We start from the raw sequence: 20,830 nt of genomic DNA, 5'->3' as shown, positions 1-20,830 counted from the left end.
ATAAGTGAACTTTTAGTCATCCATACAAATATAAGTCCCTACTCTTTAAATTATACATTACGCGTTAGGCCATCAATTTCATACATGTATAATAATTAATAAAAGTAGAATTAAAAGTAAAAAAAAATTAATAAAAAATAAAGGATCGAATGCAAATACCCACATTGGGGATCAACTGTACTGGCACAGGTGGTCGAGTGGGGTGAGATTTTTTCTCTAAAATCAGGTGCGGCTAACCGTTTTAATAGCCTTGTCTCTGAGTGTTAAGATGCTTAATAGACGTCAAAAAGATATAGTATGGGTATTAAAATGCGTAATTAATGTTCAAAGATATGACGTGAGATGTTCTTAGGAGTAATTCCTCAAAAGCAATTTTCTACTATTTTCTAAACTTTTTTCTATTCATCTAAATAAACATTTTTTGAATTTCTTGTGACGTTGAACAACCTCAGACGAACAATTATTTAATTTGGTGATACTTGTGTAAATTTTTTTATATTAATATATATTCAGCTATTTATTTGTTTTATATTTCTTCATCCTTTTAGAAAAAAAATATTTCTATTTTAATCTCTCAAAAAAATCTAGTGTGTATCAATTTATAAAAATTTTACGAACAGATTGTGGCCCAATTGACAGGGCGGAGCTGTGGCGCCATGGGCTGGTCAAACAAAAAAAGTTGATGAAATTTTTCTCTCAATGAATTCCATTTATACATGTATTTATTAACATCTTAAAAATACATTACTATTAGTGGAGAAGTAGTACTATACTACAGAGTACTTCAGTCTACCATCTAACATTGTTTTCATCAGTCTCTCTGATAATAGTATTCCCCCAAAATCCAACCTGCAAATCGCCAGAAAACAAAAAACGCAAACAGAGCAATTCAACTACCCATTCTCCCCTCCCTTCCACCTCAGTTTTCTCGCCTCCAATCCATTCAAATTTCAAAAACACCCTTTTATTTCTCAACTCACAACCTCAATCCCTCTCTCAGCAATGGCGTCCACTGTTTTCTCTCAATCTCTCTTCTCCCTTCAGACCTCTTCCACCTCTCCACTTTCCAACAACACCATTTTTCCATTCAAGCAGCCTTTCCTTCACCTTAAATCCGACATTACGAAGATCCGCCGCAGTTCTGTCGTCACCTGCACTTCCACCCCCGATTCATCGGATACCCCAATCGAGCTCAGTACGAAATCTCTATTGCTTCGATACTCGTTTAATTAATTGTTTATTTGCATCTCACTCGCCTCTCTCTCTCTCTCACTCTACAGAGTACCCTGCATATCCGACGGTGATGGATATCAATCAGATTCGTGAAATTCTGCCTCACCGGTTCGTGAATTCGTGATCAATTTTGGAAACATTTTACTCAATCGATCTGTTTTGCAATGCTTGTTGCTGTTTTGTTTTGTAGATTTCCATTTTTGCTCGTGGATAGAGTGATTGAATACAATCCTGGGGTGTCGGCTGTGGCCATCAAGAACGTGACGATAAATGACAATTTCTTTCCTGGCCATTTTCCTGAGAGGCCAATTATGCCGGGTGTGCTCATGGTTGAGGTGTGTCATTGGTTTTTGTTATTGCATTCGCTGCTAGTTTTTCTGTTCCATTTTATTGGCATTTGCGATTTTATGGCATGTTTTGAGTTTCTGCAAGGTTATGATTTGATGATGCTAACAGCAAAATTTCATGACATAGGAGTCATACTAATTATAGGGTGTTTTAAATGATAATAGTAGTAGGTGGTTGGTTGTTGAATAGAATATTGATTTGCTGTTAATGCTGAAGAGCTTAGAGAATTAATGATGCGAGCCAGCCATGCTATATTAAATCACTTGATTTCAACTTTTGAGATGTGCTGATGTGCATAATAATAGCTTTTTTCACCAATTCCAGTTAAATGAATATCCTGATGCAATCGAAGCTGCTAGTACTGATACATTTGTGATTTGTCACAATTGATATATGGCATTGTATTTGCCATGTTACAGGAAAAAGTTTCTGTAGTAATAGATCATTGCTATTCTGTACAATCTATTTAGGAATCTTGAAAGTTACCAGATGGAAAACTAAAAGCTACATGTTTAAAGTTTTTTACTTTTTAGTGGCTTGAGAAGAATGGTCGAAGTTCAGTTGTAGTGGCTCTAAAATGGTCAGCATGATACTTTACCCTGCAAGGGTAATCTGACTAGTCTAACTGCCAAGAAGAAATGTAGGTTACGTGTCTCCCTCTCTCTCTGCAATCTGTAGTTACTACTAGATAAGTGACTTCAGACTAGGCAATTAATTGGTCAATTTCACTCTGTGTCCAGTAGCAATTCTATATACTCCCTCCGTCCACGAATAAGAGTCCCGTTTTTCCATTTTTGTCCGTCCACGAATAAGAGTCCCGTTTTTCCATTTTTGTCCGTCCACGAATAAGAGTCCCGGTTCATAATTACCATAAATGGTAAAGAGAGCCCACATTCCACTAACTCATTCCACTCACATATCATTTAAAATTAATATATACAAGTGGGACCCCTATTCCACTAACTTTCTTCCACCCACTTTTCTTAACATTTCTTAAAACCCGTGTCATTTAGAAATGGGACTTTTAATCGTGGACGGAGGGAGTAATTGTTATTGATGAGCTTCAGTTTATGATTTAGGTAGTTAACATCAGACTTCTTGTGAGTTCATCAAAGATTCTCTGAGTTGTTAATAAGATCTTTAAGTTCTATGATCCATTTCTTTATGTTCATATATAATTGAGAAATGCATGTCTTGTTACCCTCTGTGGCATCTTTAGACTTGTGCTGCAGCTATTTGACAAATATATATGCTTAGTGTTGTGAGGTCCCATAGTATCAACAGAGGTGGAGCACTACCTCCTATTGGGATAGTAAAACCTGAAATGTAGGTGTCAAGTAATTTGTCTCTTCAACATACTGTAATACTGTTACAAACTTCAAGTTTTACATGAGGGTGTAGCATCTCTTGCCTTATTCTTTCTTCCTTGGATTGTCTTGACTAATGGTGAAGATATAGGAAGCAAGTAACCACAAAAGAACGAAACATGGTTTTTATTGACTATCCTCTCCTATTAGTTTCTCTGTTGACCAATCTTTTCTTATTTTCTGTATCACTTCCCTATTGACCATTCTTATTGCTGACAATCAGCAGTTTTTTTTTTTATCAAATTTGTCTCTAGGAATGAGTTTCAACGCCTGATCGTCTTGAGTAGTTTCTTTGTAGACTTATTGGTTATCATCTTCTCAATATGGGCACCCCATCCTTATCCACTTTTCCCAAAAGTTTAAAAGATACATCTTCCAGCTCACATTTTACTATATGTTTTTACTAAATCTTTATGAGTTTAGTTCCTCCAAGACTAATTACACCACGGGTCTCTGTATCTCCCTGGTTATCAACAACCAAAACTGCTACTTGCACCGTCAACTGCACATAATTATCCTCCAAGTTACATGAGCTTCCCACTTTTTGCTTAGGGTGTATTTGGCAGTGTTGTGTTATCTTGTAAGAACTAGAATGGCGGAAAGACTAGTACACATGTTTCTGTTCTGTGCTATAAGAGTTAAGAGTTAAACTATTCCAAAATTGGGTTTTTGTCATATTGTATTCTAATTATAATGTATTTACCTGAACATAGTGAGTTTTATGCCAAAAATTGTGATTGACTCTGAAAAAAGCTTGATCTTTTACAAATGAAAACAATCCAGTCAAGCTGTAGAAAGTTTAGTACTATTAAATTTGAAATGAAGTTAAGATTGTGATTAACATTTTCCTTTCCTTCAAATACCTATTTAATTTAGAACTGAAGTTATGAAAGATTGATGAACACCATGCAAGTAAATGACAAAAAAGTTCCTTTTTCTTTGGTCAGTGTTGTCAAAAATGTACCTTAAAGTGGTTGTCCAAACACAACTTTTTCTGGCAGTATAAAGGCAAATGATAGTTTCTGAAGTTCCTGTCCAACAACTCCTTTGTTCTTGTCCACTGTTTATTATAGATAATGGTTTCTTTCTTGAGATTAACTAAAATGTTGGCTGTAGCAAGTGCATTCAGTTTCCATTCAATGCTTATTTCTGTACAAGACGTGACGGGTATAAGTTAACTGGTGGATTCAGGCAATGGCTCAGGTAGGTGGGCTAGTGATGCTACAACCAGAAGTGGGAGGGTCACGCGACAAATTCTTCTTTGCTGGAGTCGACAAAGTAAGATTCAGGAAGCCGGTGATTGCAGGAGACACGCTAGTCATGAGAATGAACCTCGTGAAACTGCAGAAGCGATTTGGGATAGCAAAGATGGAAGGGAAAGCATACGTAGGTGGCGAAGTGGTCTGCGAGGGCGAGTTCTTGATGGCTATGGGGAGTGACTAATCAATCTCCCACAACAGCAAATGCTGTGTTCTCATCTCTTTGCAACTTTATTAAATCTTACTTTTCTAGCCAACCATGGAACTTCTTCTCCATTTTTATGAGGTTTAGATTGGATCAAGTTTAGTTCTTTTTCATCTTCTAATAACATTAATGTTCATGTTAATCTGAACTTGAATGTTTACTTACATTGGTGATTGAATAAAAGTAGATAGCTGCTTACTTTTTTAATTTAATTTTTGAGATGTATAATACATATCATGAATTTGAGTAGTATATATCATGGGAATAGAACCCTTGGGTCCAACCACATAATGAATTTATTCCAATTGTATTTCAAGTTTCAACTAGTACAGTATTTCTTTAATAAGTTGACCAAATGGGAAAAAGGTGTGTGTTTCCACCGAAAGTAGAGTGGCAAAGCGTGGTTTGGAGGGCCCTTGACCATACTCACGCTTTTAAGCTTAGTCGATTAAATCCCACTTTCTCAAATCATTAACACCACCCTTTGTCGAATCTTCACACACATTATACATTAGCTTTACAAAAAAGGGGCTTTGCTAGGCTACTTATATGCATGTTGTAATCATATTCCTTTTTTTAAAAAAAATTATTTACTCAATCGATGGTTACTTCGGCAGTTATCACTTTAGGGTTGTTTTCGGTTCAATTAATTGATCGATTCGGTTCGATTAATTGAATTGTAAAATTGCCATCCCTGATTTTTTTAGTACTTGATTCTATAATTGCCAAGATGTCAAGTCAACTCGAATACGAGCGTAATTATCAAATATTTTTTGCTTTGAATACAACGGCTTGGAGAGACGTAATTATTTGCGTGAATTATGATTTAAAGATAGAACTTTTAACAAATTTCAATTGATATTTTACAGGTCGATTTTTGACAAATTGTGTGATTATAGTTACAATCACACTAAAAATGTGGTAATCGTTAGTTTTTTTTTTACACAAGAATTAGATTATAAATTTATAAACGATAATCATCTCCCCAAAACTAAAGCATAAGCAGAAAAGGAAATTTCCACCGATAAGTGACCTATCATCATCGAACAATTGGTGTGATTTGAATCACGTTTAAAAGTTGGCATTCTTGCACTAGTTTTCACTATACTTAGTCACAAATTTAGGAGCATTGTGGAAAATAGTACTACTCCTGTATAAAAAAAAATAAGAAAATGATTGCAATATTTATAAGAAAATGGTTTTCTTGTGATTCTTTTATTGGTGCATTAATTACCTACCTGAATTGCATAAATTTGAAAGAAAAAAAAAATAACTGCATTAATTTGAATGATTGGTTTATTTACTTCTACAAGAGAATGAAAATCAGCACACTCATATGCTTTGAAATTTAAAAATTAAATTAACCGATCAGTAGGAATCTATACCAAAAAAATAAATAAATAGTACTCCACTTCATTATTTATTAAAGTAGATTTTTTTATAGTAGACCAGAAATCATTTTTATTTTTCATTTTAACAATTATTTTCACTTTCTAGCCCTTTTCATTTTATATCATTTTAAAGCGGGTAATAAAAACCGGTATATCTGGGGAAAGAACTTCTTTAACAATAGCAATACATTGTATTAATTATCCTCTTTTAATTTTTTAAATCATAATAGTTTTAAATATAAGTAGCTTAAAACAATATGGATGGCGTAGTTCGATACGTATAAAAGATTTAGAAAATCTAAGAAATTTTGATATAACTTGCACTTAGTATATCTTATATTTGCAATTTTAATCAATATATATTGGATATAAATTGTTGAAATAATCATGATTGAAAATCTAAAGAAAGCTTGACTTGATGTTAGTGTCATCTTATATTTGAAATATAAATCAATATCTATTGGTGGAAATCGTTGAATAATCATCCAACTCAAAAGCAGATTTTCTTTTTTGAAAAAAGGGGCAGAATATTTAATTTAAAGGGAAAAAAAATCATTACTAGCACTAATATCTGTATTAATTATTTCAACCTCAATCCATCCTAAATTAATTGAGATGTTTATTTTCTACCCAATTATAAAAAGAGAATCTAATAAAATAAAAATATAATAAAATAGAAGATAATAATAAAAAAAACTCATTTAATTTAGGAGTTAGAATTATACGAATCAATTTGACTTCGGATCAGGAAATAATAGCACGATTCATTCCTTCGTACATGAAATTTATGAAACTCTTTCATTTTCTTAAATTCTATTAGCACCAAATTTTATTTCGAGTTGTCTTAAATTACCTGTATTATTATTCATTTTTATATTTTATTTTCTCATCTAATCGTATTCAAATGGATGGTGCGAATAGCATGACTCTAAAGAGATAAAATAGAAGAGAAAATATTAAGAAACATTATGTATTTTTTGTTTTTTATCATATAAAGAAAATATAACACATGAAAAATTATGTATTTTGTTTTTTTATCATATAAAGAAAATAAATGACATGAATCAACCCAAAATCGAATAATAGTAATGATTAGTCCTAATCTCTCTATCTCATTTCAAAATTTTAAAACCAACGTCTCTTTTTAAAACACCGAAATCATATCTGTAACAATCCGCCACGTGTCCCACCCCTCCATCTCCTCCCACCCACCCCCTTCCTATATAAACCCTCTCCCGCAGAATTAATTCACACTCACTCTTTCTCTCTCTTTCAGTCTCCCCCAATTCTCTCTCTCTAGCCACAATCAACACAGCAAATCAGCGAAATCACGCATACAAAAATGGCAGCGATGAGGTCGACATTGGCAGCAACCTTCACCGTCTTCTTCCTCCTAGCGGCGGCATGCTCCGCGGCGAAATCGGCGCCGGCGCCGGCGGTGGACTGCTCGAGCCTGGTGCTGAACATGGCGGACTGCCTGACGTTCGTGACGGCAGGGAGCACCGCGAAGAAGCCGGAGGGAACGTGCTGCTCGGGGCTGAAAACGGTGCTGAAAACCGACGCCGAATGCCTCTGCGAGGCCTTCCGCAACAGCGCGCAGTTGGGGGTTACGCTCAACATCTCCAAAGCCTTGACCCTCCCCGCCGCCTGCCACGTCTCCGCCCCCTCCGTCTCCAACTGCGGCCGTAAGTTTCCGATCTCTTCCTATTTCCGTTGATTTTTTGCGAATCCGCCAGATTTGATTCGATCGTAAAATCGAATCGGTTCTAGGTCTATTTGATATGTGTAGATCCTTTCAAATCCGACGAAATCGGAGATATGGTGAATGATTTAGGATTTGATTTGGGGAATCACATCCATATCCTGCTAAAATTTTACTTTCAACTAAAAAAAAAATCCTCAAATTAACTTTACTCTAATTCTCTATTCCACTAGTATTTTTTTGTTGAATATTTTGCAGTTTCTGAATTTTGTTTATACTAATCGTTTTCTGTTTCCCTCTCTTATTTTGCAGTAAGCAGCGGTGCCGCACCAGGTAACTTCGCTCTTCACTAATTTATTTCCCTTGTGAATTAGGTCATATTAAATCTGACATAATTTAATGCTGAACCTCCACCAACAAAAACTAATTAATTATCAATTCTTGGTAAAATAAAGCTTTACAAATATTTTATTGTAACATGCTCCTTAATTTTAGGCAATTTCGTGCAGTTTTTTTTGTCTTTTATCATGCCACTCCCTAAATTAGGCCATTGTTTATTGCTCATCATAAACTTTGTTGTGGGATTTTTGATTCACCAGTTTCTGAGTTTGATGTTAAATTGTATGCACAATCTTGTGGTGCAGCTCTGGCTCCATCGGCCGCTCCTCCTAGCAATGTAGCCGAGACCCCTCGCGGCAGCATTGGTGCTAGTGAAGTCTCTCCTGCCCCGGCACCAGCCTCTACTCACTCGGCCGCTTCCCCCCTCGCGGCCTCTGTCTCCCTGCTCGTCTTAGCTGCCGCGTCGTTAGCTCTCTTCTAAGAGCAAGGCCGGATTGGGGAACTTTTTGTGCTGAGAAGGATGGTGTTTTAGTTCTTTAGATTTCGGTATATAGATTTATTTATTTCATCTCTACCGAATTTCTTACTAGTATTCATGACATTGAGATTGTATCAAATTTCTGGTTCCATTTTGCATTATGCTATGATGATTTATTTATCCAATTTGCTTCTTGAATCTGTTGATTATTTATTTTACTACTACATAGTTTCATGTTTTAATTTTAATAATTGCTGCGTGGTTGACTGGCTGTCTTTGCAAAATATGATGAGGCCGTGAATTTGCCGTGGGTAGTGGAAACATCCAAAATGATGAAAGTTGAGGACATTATTGATGGTGAAATTAAATGAGAATATATGCTTTGAATTTTTTTTTCTTTTATTCAAATAGCCCAAAGTTACAATATTGTGGGGCTCACAATATATAAAAGCGTACTATTAAATGATTCTCTAGCATATCATATTTCAAAATTCAGACGTACGGTGCATCTTTTATAACTAAATTGGGTAAGATTAACTACCAACTGATTAAGATTTTGAAACTTGAGCGTTGCAAATTGATGTTACATTTAAATATTTTATTTAGCAACATTAAATGAAAATTTCCCCTTTTGTAACATTACAGGCATCAGGCAGCAGAAATGTAGCTTACTTAATTACTATAGGGTATTCAGTATCCATCTATTTCAATATCCCAAAATTAGTGTAGACTGCCCCATTGTTCCTTTGTTTATTGTCTTTGTTTTTTTATGTTTTCAATGTATACGTTTTTAATGTACAATTATTTACAACAATATTATCTAAACAAACGCTTCTTGCTCGTTGAAATATTGGGTCTAGGCATGTACTAGAAGACTTAGTTGAGGGAAAACAAATCGAAAGTGATGTGAAGAGTTATTGAGTTCTTTGCCAATGTGTTTATTTATGACAAAGAAAAGATGAAATCGTTTAATTTTTTTGTAATATGGTTTAATACAAGCACAAGTTTAAAGTTATGCAACGAATCCAAGTAACCTTTTGTTAATGGTACAAACACTATAGTTACAAAATCACAATCATGAAACAGAACAAAGTTGGGTATACACATAAATTAACTTCATGTTAGAGAAATTAAGGTAAGAATTTAGTTGTATCTGTCTCTAGCATCTGATAATGTCGAAATTAATGGTTAAATTGAAGGAATTCCTCACCTTGGTGAATTAAGTGGAAAGTACCAATATATTTCTCATCTTGAACATTGTTGAATTTATTTAATTTCGCTAGATCAAAAATTTGGAGGAGTGATAAATTAAAAATAGAAACTTTGAATGACTAGATTTATTGTCCAATAGATTTCAATTTTTAAGTGCAAACATAATGAATACATACGTTTTAGCTATATCCCCCAACATTTTAGATTCTGTAAAACCATTTGATTTTTACATGTGTGTGTATGTAGTGTGAGTCTTAGTTAATTGAACAATGGACAAATAGAGAAAACAAGTGGAGTAAAAAAAATTTGATGGTATAATAGCACGGAACCAACAATGTGAGATCATAAAGATGAAAAAAAAAATCATGAAATACAACAAAGATGTGTTACACACACACTCTCAGTCTCTGTCTCTCTCTCAAGGCTGCATTTTGGGAACCAAAGTAGAGATAGCATCGGCAACTGTGAGGAAGATCCTCTCGTCTCCGACCACCTCAGCAAAGGCGGAGGCGTGCAGCTTGTCCAGCACAGCCTGGCCCGGATTCGCCAACACAAGCTGCAACAACCAAACATCCATATAGTACTATTAAATTAGTTACTAATCTTTATTAGGCTGTGGCATGTCACAAAAATATGACTTCACTTACCTCAATATCTCTCTTTTTCAGAGCCTTGTGAAGATCTTCCATGGAATGAATCCCACTCGTGTCTATATCTGTCACAGCTGAAAACAACAACAACAAGAATCTCTCAACCAAGATACATTAATTTGGAGTGTTATTGTATGATATTAATACGATTCTTACGTGACATATCTATGATCAAGTGATGGATCTTTTGCTTTTCTATTTCCTCCTCATCCTCCAGAATCCTCAATATCCTATAAAATAATCACATCTTCTGTCACCATCCCTACTAATAAAGTATAAAGCGAATTGTCTGTGTGAGTTGGCCTAGCGATAGATTAGTAATTTCTGAGCTAGTTACCTTTCCCGAACGTAATTGGAGTTGGAGAAGTAGATGGCAGAGTCGACACGGACAATAACAAGACCGGACACCTTAGTAGCCTCCGGATACTGCTGGATGTTGCGGTAAACAGAGGTTCTTGGCACTCTCCATGGAAGAGCAATCCTCGGGCGGGTGACTTGGAGAAGGATTTTAGCCAAGGAAATGGCGACCGCGATGAGAAGGCCCATCTCGACGCCAATGAAGACAACCCCAAAGAAAGCTCCCATACAGGCAACAAAGTCGAACTTGTCGATCTTCCATATGAGTATCATGGCCTCGTAGTCCAAGAGGCCAACCACAGCCGATATGATGATGGAGGCCAAGATGGCATTGGGGGTGTACTTGAAGAGAGGAGTGATCAAGAACAGAGTCAGCAGCACCACACACGACATCACTATGTTTGACATGGCGGTCTTGCACCCGGCCATGTAGTTCACAGCTGACCGCGAGAACGACCCTGTCGCCACATAGCAAGATGTCATTGATCCAATGATGTTCATCGATCCTAACGCCACCATTTCCTTGTTCCCGTCCAAGTGGTAGTCTTTCATGGCTGCAAATGTCCTCCCGATCGCCACAGCTTCCTGTCTCCATTAACCAAATTCGATTAGCCAGTGGTGGTGAGATTAAGATTTATGTTTGCTTACGGTTAGTGCGACAAGGCCGGTGATGGCGCCAATGTTGAAGCCTTTGGCAAGGTAGGTTCCGGAGAAGAATATTCTATCGAGGGAAGGAGGGTTGATGCCCTTCTCGATGTGTCGTACGATTTCAACTCCTCTTTCATCCGCGTGAGTGATGAATACGAAGAAGGTGGAGAGGACGACGGAGATCAAAGGAGCTATTGCCGGAACCCAAAAAAGATTCTTCCTCTTCTTCCCCTGACCATACCAACCAACAATTGATCATTAGACTACCACTACAAAATGAAATAGCTAGGAGGAGTACTCCACTTGTTGCTGGTTCTTACAATAAACTTGGCAGTGAGTAGAAAGGCCAAGAATGAAGCTCCTATCACAATAGTCTGCCAGTTCCACTGGAATCAAGCAAACACACATTATATTCATAAGTAATTAGTGTGTGAATCAAAGATATATAGTACTTGCATAATCAATTAAAAACTAGTATAGTGGACTGCATACATAAGTATATGATTACCCCATGACCAGCGTTAGTCCACACGGAACGCATGACAGAAACAATATCGGTATTTTGGGTGAAGCGGGCGGTCTTTATACCGAGAAAACCCTTGAGCTGTTGTAGGCCGATAGTGATGGCAGCTCCCCCCATGAACCCCACTATTGCCGCATGCGACAGAAAATCGATCAAGAATCCCAACCTACATTCTATCGTCGTCATCAAATACTCCTATTTTTCATTATAAAAGGAACCTTGTAGCTAGCTAGTTACCTGAAGAAGCCAAGTAGAAACTGAGTGACACCAGCGAAGAAGGTGGCGGTGAAGGCAAGGCGCTCGTAGTCATCCTTATGCAACCTGGGGTCAATCTCCTCTCGAAGCATACTCCCGACACCACCGCGTAAATCAATGGAGGGACAAAGCTGCTGTCTGCATATATATGTTATCAAAACCAAGCAACAACACTTGCATATTCAGATTGACTTGCTCAATCCATACTGAGGATCAAGACTAGCCAGCTTGGCGTAGCCGATATCCTGAGGGATGCAGAGGCTGGCAATAGTGAGGCCGCCGATGACATCTCCTTTCAACATTCCAAAGCTGTAGCGGCGGCCCCATTCAGCGCCTTGGACGCCGAGCAAGAGCTTCTTGGACTTGCGCTGCTCCTTGAATGGCCGAAAAGGGTCATTCATCGTGGAAGAATGTCTCCTTCAAGGTGTGCCTTATCTCGTCCACCAACCGTTGCTTCGGCGGCCTCCCCACCTTGTGCACGAAACGGGAAGACGCCATTTCTGCGGATTCATCTCCAATGCGACTCATTCTGCACTCACAAATTTCACAAAAAAAGAACAGTATATATATAGAGACATCAGACATAGTATATCGGAGAGGCGGGATTCCGTCCGGATTCAATGAACGTTGATGGAAAATCTGAGTTAGGATAATTAGGAAGGTCGCCTGTTTTCAGGGTAGTAGAGAGTCAAGAAATGGTCAACTAAGTCAATGAAGAAATCACGTCAGCGCGCTGAATGTAGACAGGATATGAAGCGAAAACACACACAAACAAAGTATAGTAGGAGTATATAAAACAGCTTCGCTGCATTTAATGCAATATGAATTTTTTACACTAATTTTTTTTAAATAAAATTTCTATGGTAATAGTAGTATAGTTGAAAATAATGTTTTTGTCTAGTCTACATTAAATGTAGTATCATATTTTATAGTCTTAAAGAATGTTTTATTTTATTTTTATTATTTTTAGTAAGTAAACTTTATATTTCACCTATTTATTCTTGGAGATACATTCTAATACATTTAGTCTCCGATTTTCTTTTGGAAAGTCAACTAATTTTTAAATACACATCAGTCAGTGGGATACTACTTTTTATTGGTGACAGGTGGAATATCTGAAAAGGGTATGGCTTTCTATCTATCCTCTCAATACCCCAAAATTAGCGTACGTAGATGTGTCTCTTTGTTCCATTTTTCTTGATCGGCGTTTTCTATGTTATTGAAATATAAAGTCATTGCAAATGCAATTGTGCTTATTTTTTTGACAAATTAATCTAATGTTGTGCAATGAACCCAAGTAACAATTCGTTAATGGGACAATATCACGGAGCCAACAATATGAAGAAATACAATTATGAAATAAAACAAAGATGTGAAATTAACACACCTCAATGGTGACCCGGTAATGCCCCAAAAATTTGAAATTTTAAATAACGCGAAATTATTAAACCTCGTGAATTATTGAAACTATATTTGTTAGAAATTCAAGGAGATTACATAGTAGTAGTAATATCGTAAATTGAATCATTAAAGTATGCGTTTGATTTTAGTTAAATTATTTAGTAGATAATTAATTAGATATTAAGAAAATAATTAATTTATGCAGATTGGGTTGAAATATTTGTATGTTAGGTTAGTAGAAATGGTACAAAAAGAAAGAATAAAATATAGTACTCTATTATCATCGTTCCTCTTTCTCATTCACACACCATTCTTTTCTAACCATCATTGGAGGAGAATTCTAGAGAGCACATTAACTCTTCATGTTTGTCAAATCGAATTCAGTTGTTTCTTTGTCTCTAACATCTGATAAACTCAAAATTAAGGGTTCAATCGAAGCAATTCTCTCACGTAGGTTAATTTATTTTATTTCGCTTAACGTATTGTTTGGCTAGGGTGGATAGAAATCATAGAATCAAGAGTAGTGATAAATTAATAATAGAAACTTTGAAGGTCGACTAAATTTATTGACCGGAAAGACTGATAATAAAATTTTGGGGAGTTGCTATCCTTGTTAAATTGATTAGTTGAAATTACTTATGCTATTGGGAGTATTTGAATGAGATATGAATTTAGGTCAAACTTTATTAAGAATTTCCCTAACTTTCATTTCTAACAATAATTTAAAACTATTTGGATTAGTTACAAGATTTTATTTAATTTGTGCTAATATCTGAATTTAATAGGGATTGGAAATTGAATTTGTTTGTCTTCCGTACTGCGAAGAAGAAGACTTAATTGGAGAGGGGAACAGTAACGAGCGATGTGAAGATTTACTAATTACGATAATCTAATCCTTTAATAGACTTATAATAATGTGTGAACGGTGTATTTAGTGTGTGAATTTTGTGTGTATGAATTTGTGGGTGTGAATTGTATGTATTGTGGGTGTGAAAATGTGTGTACATTAGGATTATTGTGCATCTTCCACCCTAATTGAGATTTTGTTAATGGTATAATATCACGGAACCAACAATATGAACAAATAGAGAAAAAAAAAATGCTTTTGTTACAAACTCACAATCATCATGAAACACAACAAAGATGTGTACACATACACTCCTCAAAATAACACAAACACACACACCTCAAATGTGATCTCTCAAGGCTGCATTTTGGGAACCAAAGTGGAGATAGCATCCGCCACGCCGAGGAAGATCCTCTCGTCTCCGACTGCCTCAGCAAAGTCGGACGCGTGCAGCTTGTCCAGCACTGCCTGCCCCGGATTTGCTAACACAAGCTGCAACAACCAAATATATATTGCTTAGTTACTAGTAGTAATAATTAAAAATACTACTATATGACTTCACTCACCTCAATATCTCTCTTTTTCAGAGCCTTGTGAAGATCTTCCATGGAATGAATCCCACTTGTGTCTATATCTGTCACAGCTGAAAACAACAACAACAACAACAATCTCTTAACTAAGATACATTAATTTGGAGTGTTATTGTATGATATTTATACGATTCTTACGTGACATATCAATGATCAAATGATGTATCTTCTGCTTTTCTATTTCCTCCTCATCCTCCAGAATCCTCAATATCCTATAAAATAGTAAATCACATCTTCTGTCACCATCTCGACATTTAAATTTATATTCATTTGCCTATCCAAAAAAAGTATACAGAGTACTGCTACAACTGAGCAAGTTACCTTTCCCGAACGTAATTGGAGTTGGAGAAGTAGATGGCGGAGTCGACACGGACAATAACAAGACCAGAAATCTTAGTAGCCTCAGGATACTGCTGGATGTTCCGGTAAACTGAAGTTCTGGGGACTTTCCCAAGAATAGCAATACGCGGCCGAGTGACTTGAAGCAGGATTTTAGCCAAGGAAATGGCGACCGCAATGAGAAGCCCCATCTCAACGCCGATGAAGACCACCCCAAAGAAAGCTCCCATACAGGCAACGAAATCGAACTTGTCGATCTTCCATATGAGGAGCATGGCTTCATAGTCCAAGAGGCCAACGACGGCCGAGATAATGATGGAGGCCAAGATGGCATTGGGGGTGTACTTGAACAGAGGAGTGATCAGGAACAGAGTCAGCAGCACCACCATTGACATCACTATGTTCGACATGGCGGTCTTGCATCCAGCCATGTAGTTCACAGCTGACCGCGAGAACGACCCTGTCGCCACATAGCAAGACGTCATCGATCCAATGATGTTCATCGATCCTAACGCCACCATTTCCTTGTTCCCGTCCAAGTGGTAGTCCTTCATGGCCGCGAATGTCCTCCCGATCGCCACAGCTTCCTGTTTGCATTAATCAAATCCGATTAGCTAGGCATGATAGAAATCCATAGTAGGGTTCAATCCTAAAGCCAATTGGTGATAGGAGAGGCCCACGAGACTTATACAGTTGTTTCAGTTTTCTCTTTACACTGATACGAGATAGTTATAGTATGTTTTTATTTTTAGTTTCAATTGCTTACAAGGTCTAGGTGGTGGTGTGAGATTTATGTTTGCTTACAGTTAGTGCGACAAGTCCTGCGACTGCGCCAATCTTGAATCCTTTCGCAAGGTAGGTTCCGGAGAAGAAGATTCGGTGGAGGGAGCTAGGGTTTATGCCTTTCTCGATGTGTCGTACAATTTCGACTCCATCATCTTCTGCATGAGTGATGAATACGAAGAAGGTGGAGAGGACGACTGAGATCAAGGGAGCTATCGCCGGAACCCAGAAGAGTTTCCTCTTCTTCTTTCCCTGATAAACAAAACAAACAATTCATTATAGCGAGTACGATGATGACAGCAATGACAATGAGACTGAAAGAAGTGGTTGGTTCTTACAATAAACTTGGCAGTGAGTAGAAAGGCCAAGAATGAAACCCCTATCACAATGGTCTGCCAGTTCCACTGGAATCAAACACAAATTACATTCATTAGTAATTAGAACAAGATATAAACATGCATCCACACACAACATATCATGTTTCGTGCTTCCAACTGATATATTTTAAATAGTTCTCAATTGAACCACTCGCTACACACACACATATATATATGATTACCCCATGATTTGCATTAGTCCAGACGGAGCGCATGACAGATACAATGTCGGTTTTCTTGGTGAAGCGGGCGGACTTTATACCGAGCAAACCCTTGAGCTGCTGAAGGCTGATGGTGATGGCCGCGCCCCCCATAAACCCCACAATCGCAGCATGCGATAGAAAGTCGATCAAGAATCCCAGCCTTCATTCAAACAAAATGTATGTTTTAGTCATATTTTTCATTATCTCATCTTTCTTATCAAACGACTCGACTCAGTTACCTGAAGAAACCAAGAACAAACTGAGTAATTCCAGCGAAAAAGGTAGCGGTAAAGGCAAGGCGCTCGTAGTCATCCTTATGCAACTTGGGGTCGATCTCTGCTCGAAGCATACTCCCGAGCAGGAGAGACACCACCGCCACCGGGCCAATCGCTATATCCCTGGAGCTCCCCATCATGGCGTAAATCAACGGCGGAACAAAGCTGCTATCTGCATATCACCCCATCAAACAAAACCAATAAAACACTTGCATATTCACATTCAAAACCAATCAAACACTTACACAGGCCATACTGAGGATCCAAATTAGCCAGCTTGGCGTATCCGATATCCTGAGGGATGCAGAGACTGGCGATGGTGAGGCCGGCGATGATGTCGCCTTTAAGCATGCTGAGCTTGTAGCGGCGGCCCCATTCGAGGATAGGGAAAACGGCCTGGGCCCCGAGCAAGAGCATCTTGGACTTGGGCTGGTCCTTGAACGGGCGGAGAGGGTCGTCGTGGAAGAATGTCTCTTTGAAGGTGTGGCTTATCTCGTCCACCAACCGCTGCTTCGGCGGCTTCCCCACCTTGTGCACGTAATGCTCGTGGCGGCGGGAGGAGGCGGCGCTCGCAATGTCGCCTGCTTCATCTCCGATGCGACTCATCCTTCCTTAACTGAGGAAAATGATACGAGGATACTATGCTTTTTATACTATTCACCAATCGGTTTATAACCTGATTTTTTAATCGGCAATGATTCAAGTTATTCAAGAACTAGATAAGCTGAGGATTTTTTATCAAAATAATTCAGTTGACTTTGGGAGATGACACTGCCTTGCTCATTAACTCTATTTGGTGAATCTTACTCAAAAAATGGCCTCTATTCAACTGAATGAAAAGCGTTAGATAGCTTCACACGCTTTTCCGCGCACAGCTTATCGAACAGGGATTTTGGCTCTTCATGTTCCTCAATAAGTAGAAAGGAATATCTTAATATTCCTCCATATATTTAATATTCATTTACAGAATTAGTCAACTATATTTTATGCATAACATGATAAGATCATAAGAGTAGCTTTAAAAGGAAAAAAATGAACACTAAGGAAAATATCTACTCGAATTCTGAGATATTTGATTTTGAACGTACACAAAAACAAAACATACTTTTAAATCACCGCATGTATAATAAATTAAGAGGAAAAAAGAAGCTAAAATTCTATTGTTAGTTTATTTCTAAAAAAGTTGTGATGTAATCATGTAAGCAAGAGCTGATCATATATAAATGATTGTACTGTTACATTAGAGTTTTTTTTATTATTTTGGTAAAGGAATTAAAAGACTTTTTGAACAACAAATAAATTTGGTTGCACCAGCCGGGAAGAGTTTTTAGTTTCATAATATTAGCTTATGTATTACTCCGTAGTAATAATTAAGAAAATTATATACCTCATTTTGTAGTACTCCTTGTTCAGTCCAAATAGTTATATTCAACTCGAAAATGGAGATTAACCACAAGAAAATAACTATAAACTCATGGAATTATTGAACTCTAATGGATAAATTATAAACTAAATTACATCACAAATTGAAAAATAAAACAATAATTGTGGAGTCGTCGATATTACGTTACAGCACACTGGTCAACAAACTAATTTCATCAATATATCAATTTTTTTTAAAAACTAATTTCATTTTATCATTTTAGAATGTCCACATAAAAACCTCATATTTGACGTGGTACATTTATTATCCTTCTTTCTTACATTTTCTACTCTCTCTCTCTCTCCCTCGATACTGATCATTCAATTTTTTCCGGCACTAAAAATATCTAATCGATGATTACAGGAGTATTTTTTTATGGAAGCATGTAGGAAAAATTCAAACATAAATCTGACCTTAAATTTAGAGTTGATGTGACTTAAGGCAGCAGTTGGCAAATTGCATTGCAACACATCCTCATCACGTCTTCAAGAAACTAAAACAAGTTGAAAAATTATAAGTACAGATAATACACACACACACTTGTATATTGAATAACCGACCAAAGCAAAGAGAGAGAGAGAGGGAGAAAACCTGAGAGGAGAGGCGGAATTCCGTCCAGATTCAATGAACAAGAAAGCGTTGAAAACAATCACAGATTTAATAATATGTAAATAATTATTTAATCTGGAAATTGAGTTATGAACACAGTTGTAGAGTGTGGAGAAGGTCAACTTGATGGTGGAGATGAAGCAAATTGATTGATCAAGATAACCAAACACGTCAGTTTTCGACTGTATGTTCTCACTTCTGAGAGAGAAAAGGGGAGATGAGTTATGGAGAGAGAGAAGAAGAAGAAGGGTATATATATAAGAGCTTCATTTTCTTCGCTGCATTTAATGCTATATCTAATTTTTTTTAAATTTTATTTTCTCTAGTATTGTTGAAAATAATGTTTTTGGAGTCATATTTTTGTCTTTGGCGAATTTTGCCGCATCCCTTTTAAAATTTTGTTACTAAGAATAATTATTCTAGTACAATAGAAGACAAAACGCTACAGGTGATTAGGGTTCAAATCACATCATTATTATCCACATATTAATCAACAGAATGAAGATTAATCACAATAGGAATAGTACTAATAAATAGAGTAATAGGAATAGTACTAATAACTAGAGGATGTATCATCTATCAAATGAAGCACCTGTTTATGGTTTAATGAGAAATGACATGAGTATTAAATGTCGCAATAAATTTAGTACTCCACTTACCTATTTTGAAGTGCCACAATACAGAAATGCTTATTAAGACACTTAAGAATGTAACAATAGATGTACCTATTGTGACATTTTTAAATGGACATGATAAGATTATCTTTTTTTTGGGTACCTCTAGGGTTGTACTTGTAATGGACTCGTCTATCGAATTTTATGTCGGCGCTACTCTGAATACTGGCTAGTCAAGTTACAATTTTATCGGATTAAAATTTTTAACACTTAGTCTTAAAGTTTCTGGTTTTGGACTAGCCCAATGAATCAATATGAGCTAAAAACTATTGATTGAAATTATCTTATATACTTTTCAATTTTATAGATTCAAATTTCATAATAAATACATATAAACACATCTACATCGTGATTAAATTTGCTTCATATATGTATAGCAAAAAATAAAAAATGAAAAATAAAAAATGAAAAATGAAAAGGAATATGAAAAAAACATCATACTCGCACAATAAGAAAATACTCCCTCCGTCCTACAAAGATTGTCCCATTTTTCTATTTTCGTCCGTCCCACAAAGTTTGTCTCATTTCACTTTTTACCATTTTTAGTAGATGACCTTATTCTCCACTAACTCATTCCTACTCACACTTTATTATAAAACTAATATATAAAAATAGGATCCACGCTCTACTAACTTTTTCAACTTACTTTTAATTACATTTCTTAAAGTCCGTGCCGGGTCAAAGTGGGACTATCTTTGTGGGACGGAGAGAGTAAGAAAATGTAAAACAAGTAACAACATCTCATTTTTGCAGCCCAACGGGCCACCCTGTTGGACTGACTCGCTTAACCCGCCAATCTAGGAATCATTCAATCATAGTTCCATGTTAATCGGGTTAGCCAATCGGATTCAGATTGTGCTAACATTCTTATAAGTAGCCACATGTATACGGGTAGTAATAAAATGCATACTTATTATTGTACAAACTCAAAACTCCTCAACACAGCTTCAACACAATTTCAATATAATATCAACACAGTGTCAAATTTCAAAATTTTAATGTCAACACAATACAACACAACATTAATCATTGACTATCGTTGAAATTCTGTTGACATTTTCCTATTGATGCTTTTTTGTGATCTGTTGATATTTTTCAATGATCCAGATTATAGTTTTGAGTTTATACAATATTTAGAGTTTTCATTTGATCACGTTCCTTTATCTTCTCCTCATTATAATAATTAAACATCTATTTTATGTTTTCCTTTCATAATGGCCTATATAAAAACTGTATTGAAAAAATATCTTGATTAAATAGGATCCCGTTAAGTTATAGCCACGTTGCTTACTATGTGTGTCCAAAAATTTTGGGCCACTATATGTCTATATATAGGTGGGAT

The 20,830-nt window shown here is 36.5% G+C and overlaps 3 protein-coding genes and 1 pseudogene across 3 annotated transcripts; 2 read left to right on the top strand and 2 right to left on the bottom strand.

Moving 5' to 3' along the window:
- The first annotated feature begins 769 nt into the window (after positions 1–769).
- Positions 770–4,619, top strand: LOC125211668 (3-hydroxyacyl-[acyl-carrier-protein] dehydratase FabZ-like). The gene is made up of 4 exons (XM_048111562.1): positions 770–1,195; positions 1,281–1,341; positions 1,424–1,568; positions 4,140–4,619. The coding sequence occupies exons 1-4, from the start codon at positions 1,003–1,005 to the stop codon at positions 4,389–4,391; spliced, it is 651 nt and encodes a 216-aa protein (XP_047967519.1). The 5' UTR covers positions 770–1,002; the 3' UTR covers positions 4,392–4,619.
- Positions 4,620–7,061: 2,442 nt separating this feature from the next.
- LOC125211669 (non-specific lipid transfer protein GPI-anchored 11) lies at positions 7,062–8,507 on the top strand. The gene is made up of 3 exons (XM_048111563.1): positions 7,062–7,488; positions 7,818–7,838; positions 8,150–8,507. The coding sequence occupies exons 1-3, from the start codon at positions 7,146–7,148 to the stop codon at positions 8,323–8,325; spliced, it is 540 nt and encodes a 179-aa protein (XP_047967520.1). The 5' UTR covers positions 7,062–7,145; the 3' UTR covers positions 8,326–8,507.
- Positions 8,508–9,853: 1,346 nt separating this feature from the next.
- LOC125209203 lies at positions 9,854–12,465 on the bottom strand (annotated as a pseudogene).
- A 1,988-nt stretch (positions 12,466–14,453) lies between these two features.
- Positions 14,454–19,051, bottom strand: LOC125214419 (sulfate transporter 1.3-like). The gene is made up of 11 exons (XM_048115442.1): positions 18,797–19,051; positions 18,619–18,698; positions 17,028–17,398; positions 16,747–16,954; positions 16,487–16,667; positions 16,266–16,331; positions 15,949–16,179; positions 15,127–15,731; positions 14,944–15,017; positions 14,782–14,858; positions 14,454–14,707 (listed from the first exon to the last, which is right to left on the bottom strand). Exons 3-11 carry the CDS (start codon positions 17,386–17,388, stop codon positions 14,570–14,572), a joined length of 1,941 nt encoding a protein of 646 aa, XP_047971399.1. The 5' UTR covers positions 17,389–17,398; positions 18,619–18,698; positions 18,797–19,051; the 3' UTR covers positions 14,454–14,569.
- Positions 19,052–20,830: the final 1,779 nt, after the last annotated feature.

Source organism: Salvia hispanica, chromosome 3 (assembly GCF_023119035.1).
Source record: "Salvia hispanica cultivar TCC Black 2014 chromosome 3, UniMelb_Shisp_WGS_1.0, whole genome shotgun sequence".
NCBI classification, from domain to species: domain Eukaryota; kingdom Viridiplantae; phylum Streptophyta; class Magnoliopsida; order Lamiales; family Lamiaceae; genus Salvia; species Salvia hispanica.
This window is presented reverse-complemented; position numbering and strand designations above follow the sequence as displayed.

Bases quoted from the DNA above. Each gene is read 5' to 3' on its own strand.
- LOC125211668 (XM_048111562.1), top strand. From the start codon at position 1,003: ATGGCGTCCACTGTTTTCTCTCAATCTCTCTTCTCCCTTCAGACCTCT. The intron at 1,342-1,423 runs GTTCGTGAATTC...TTTGTTTTGTAG, and splicing joins CGTGAAATTCTGCCTCACCG to ATTTCCATTTTTGCTCGTGG. The intron at 1,569-4,139 runs GTGTGTCATTGG...TGGTGGATTCAG, and splicing joins CGGGTGTGCTCATGGTTGAG to GCAATGGCTCAGGTAGGTGG.
- LOC125211669 (XM_048111563.1), top strand. From the start codon at position 7,146: ATGGCAGCGATGAGGTCGACATTGGCAGCAACCTTCACCGTCTTCTTC. The intron at 7,489-7,817 runs GTAAGTTTCCGA...CTTATTTTGCAG, and splicing joins CTCCGTCTCCAACTGCGGCC to TAAGCAGCGGTGCCGCACCA. The intron at 7,839-8,149 runs GTAACTTCGCTC...CTTGTGGTGCAG, and splicing joins AAGCAGCGGTGCCGCACCAG to CTCTGGCTCCATCGGCCGCT.
- LOC125214419 (XM_048115442.1), bottom strand. From the start codon at position 17,388: ATGAGTCGCATCGGAGATGAAGCAGGCGACATTGCGAGCGCCGCCTCC. The intron at 15,732-15,948 runs GTAAGCAAACAT...TAATGCAAACAG, and splicing joins CAGGACTTGTCGCACTAACT to GAAGCTGTGGCGATCGGGAG. The intron at 14,859-14,943 runs GTAAGAATCGTA...TGTTGTTTTCAG, and splicing joins TTTGATCATTGATATGTCAC to CTGTGACAGATATAGACACA.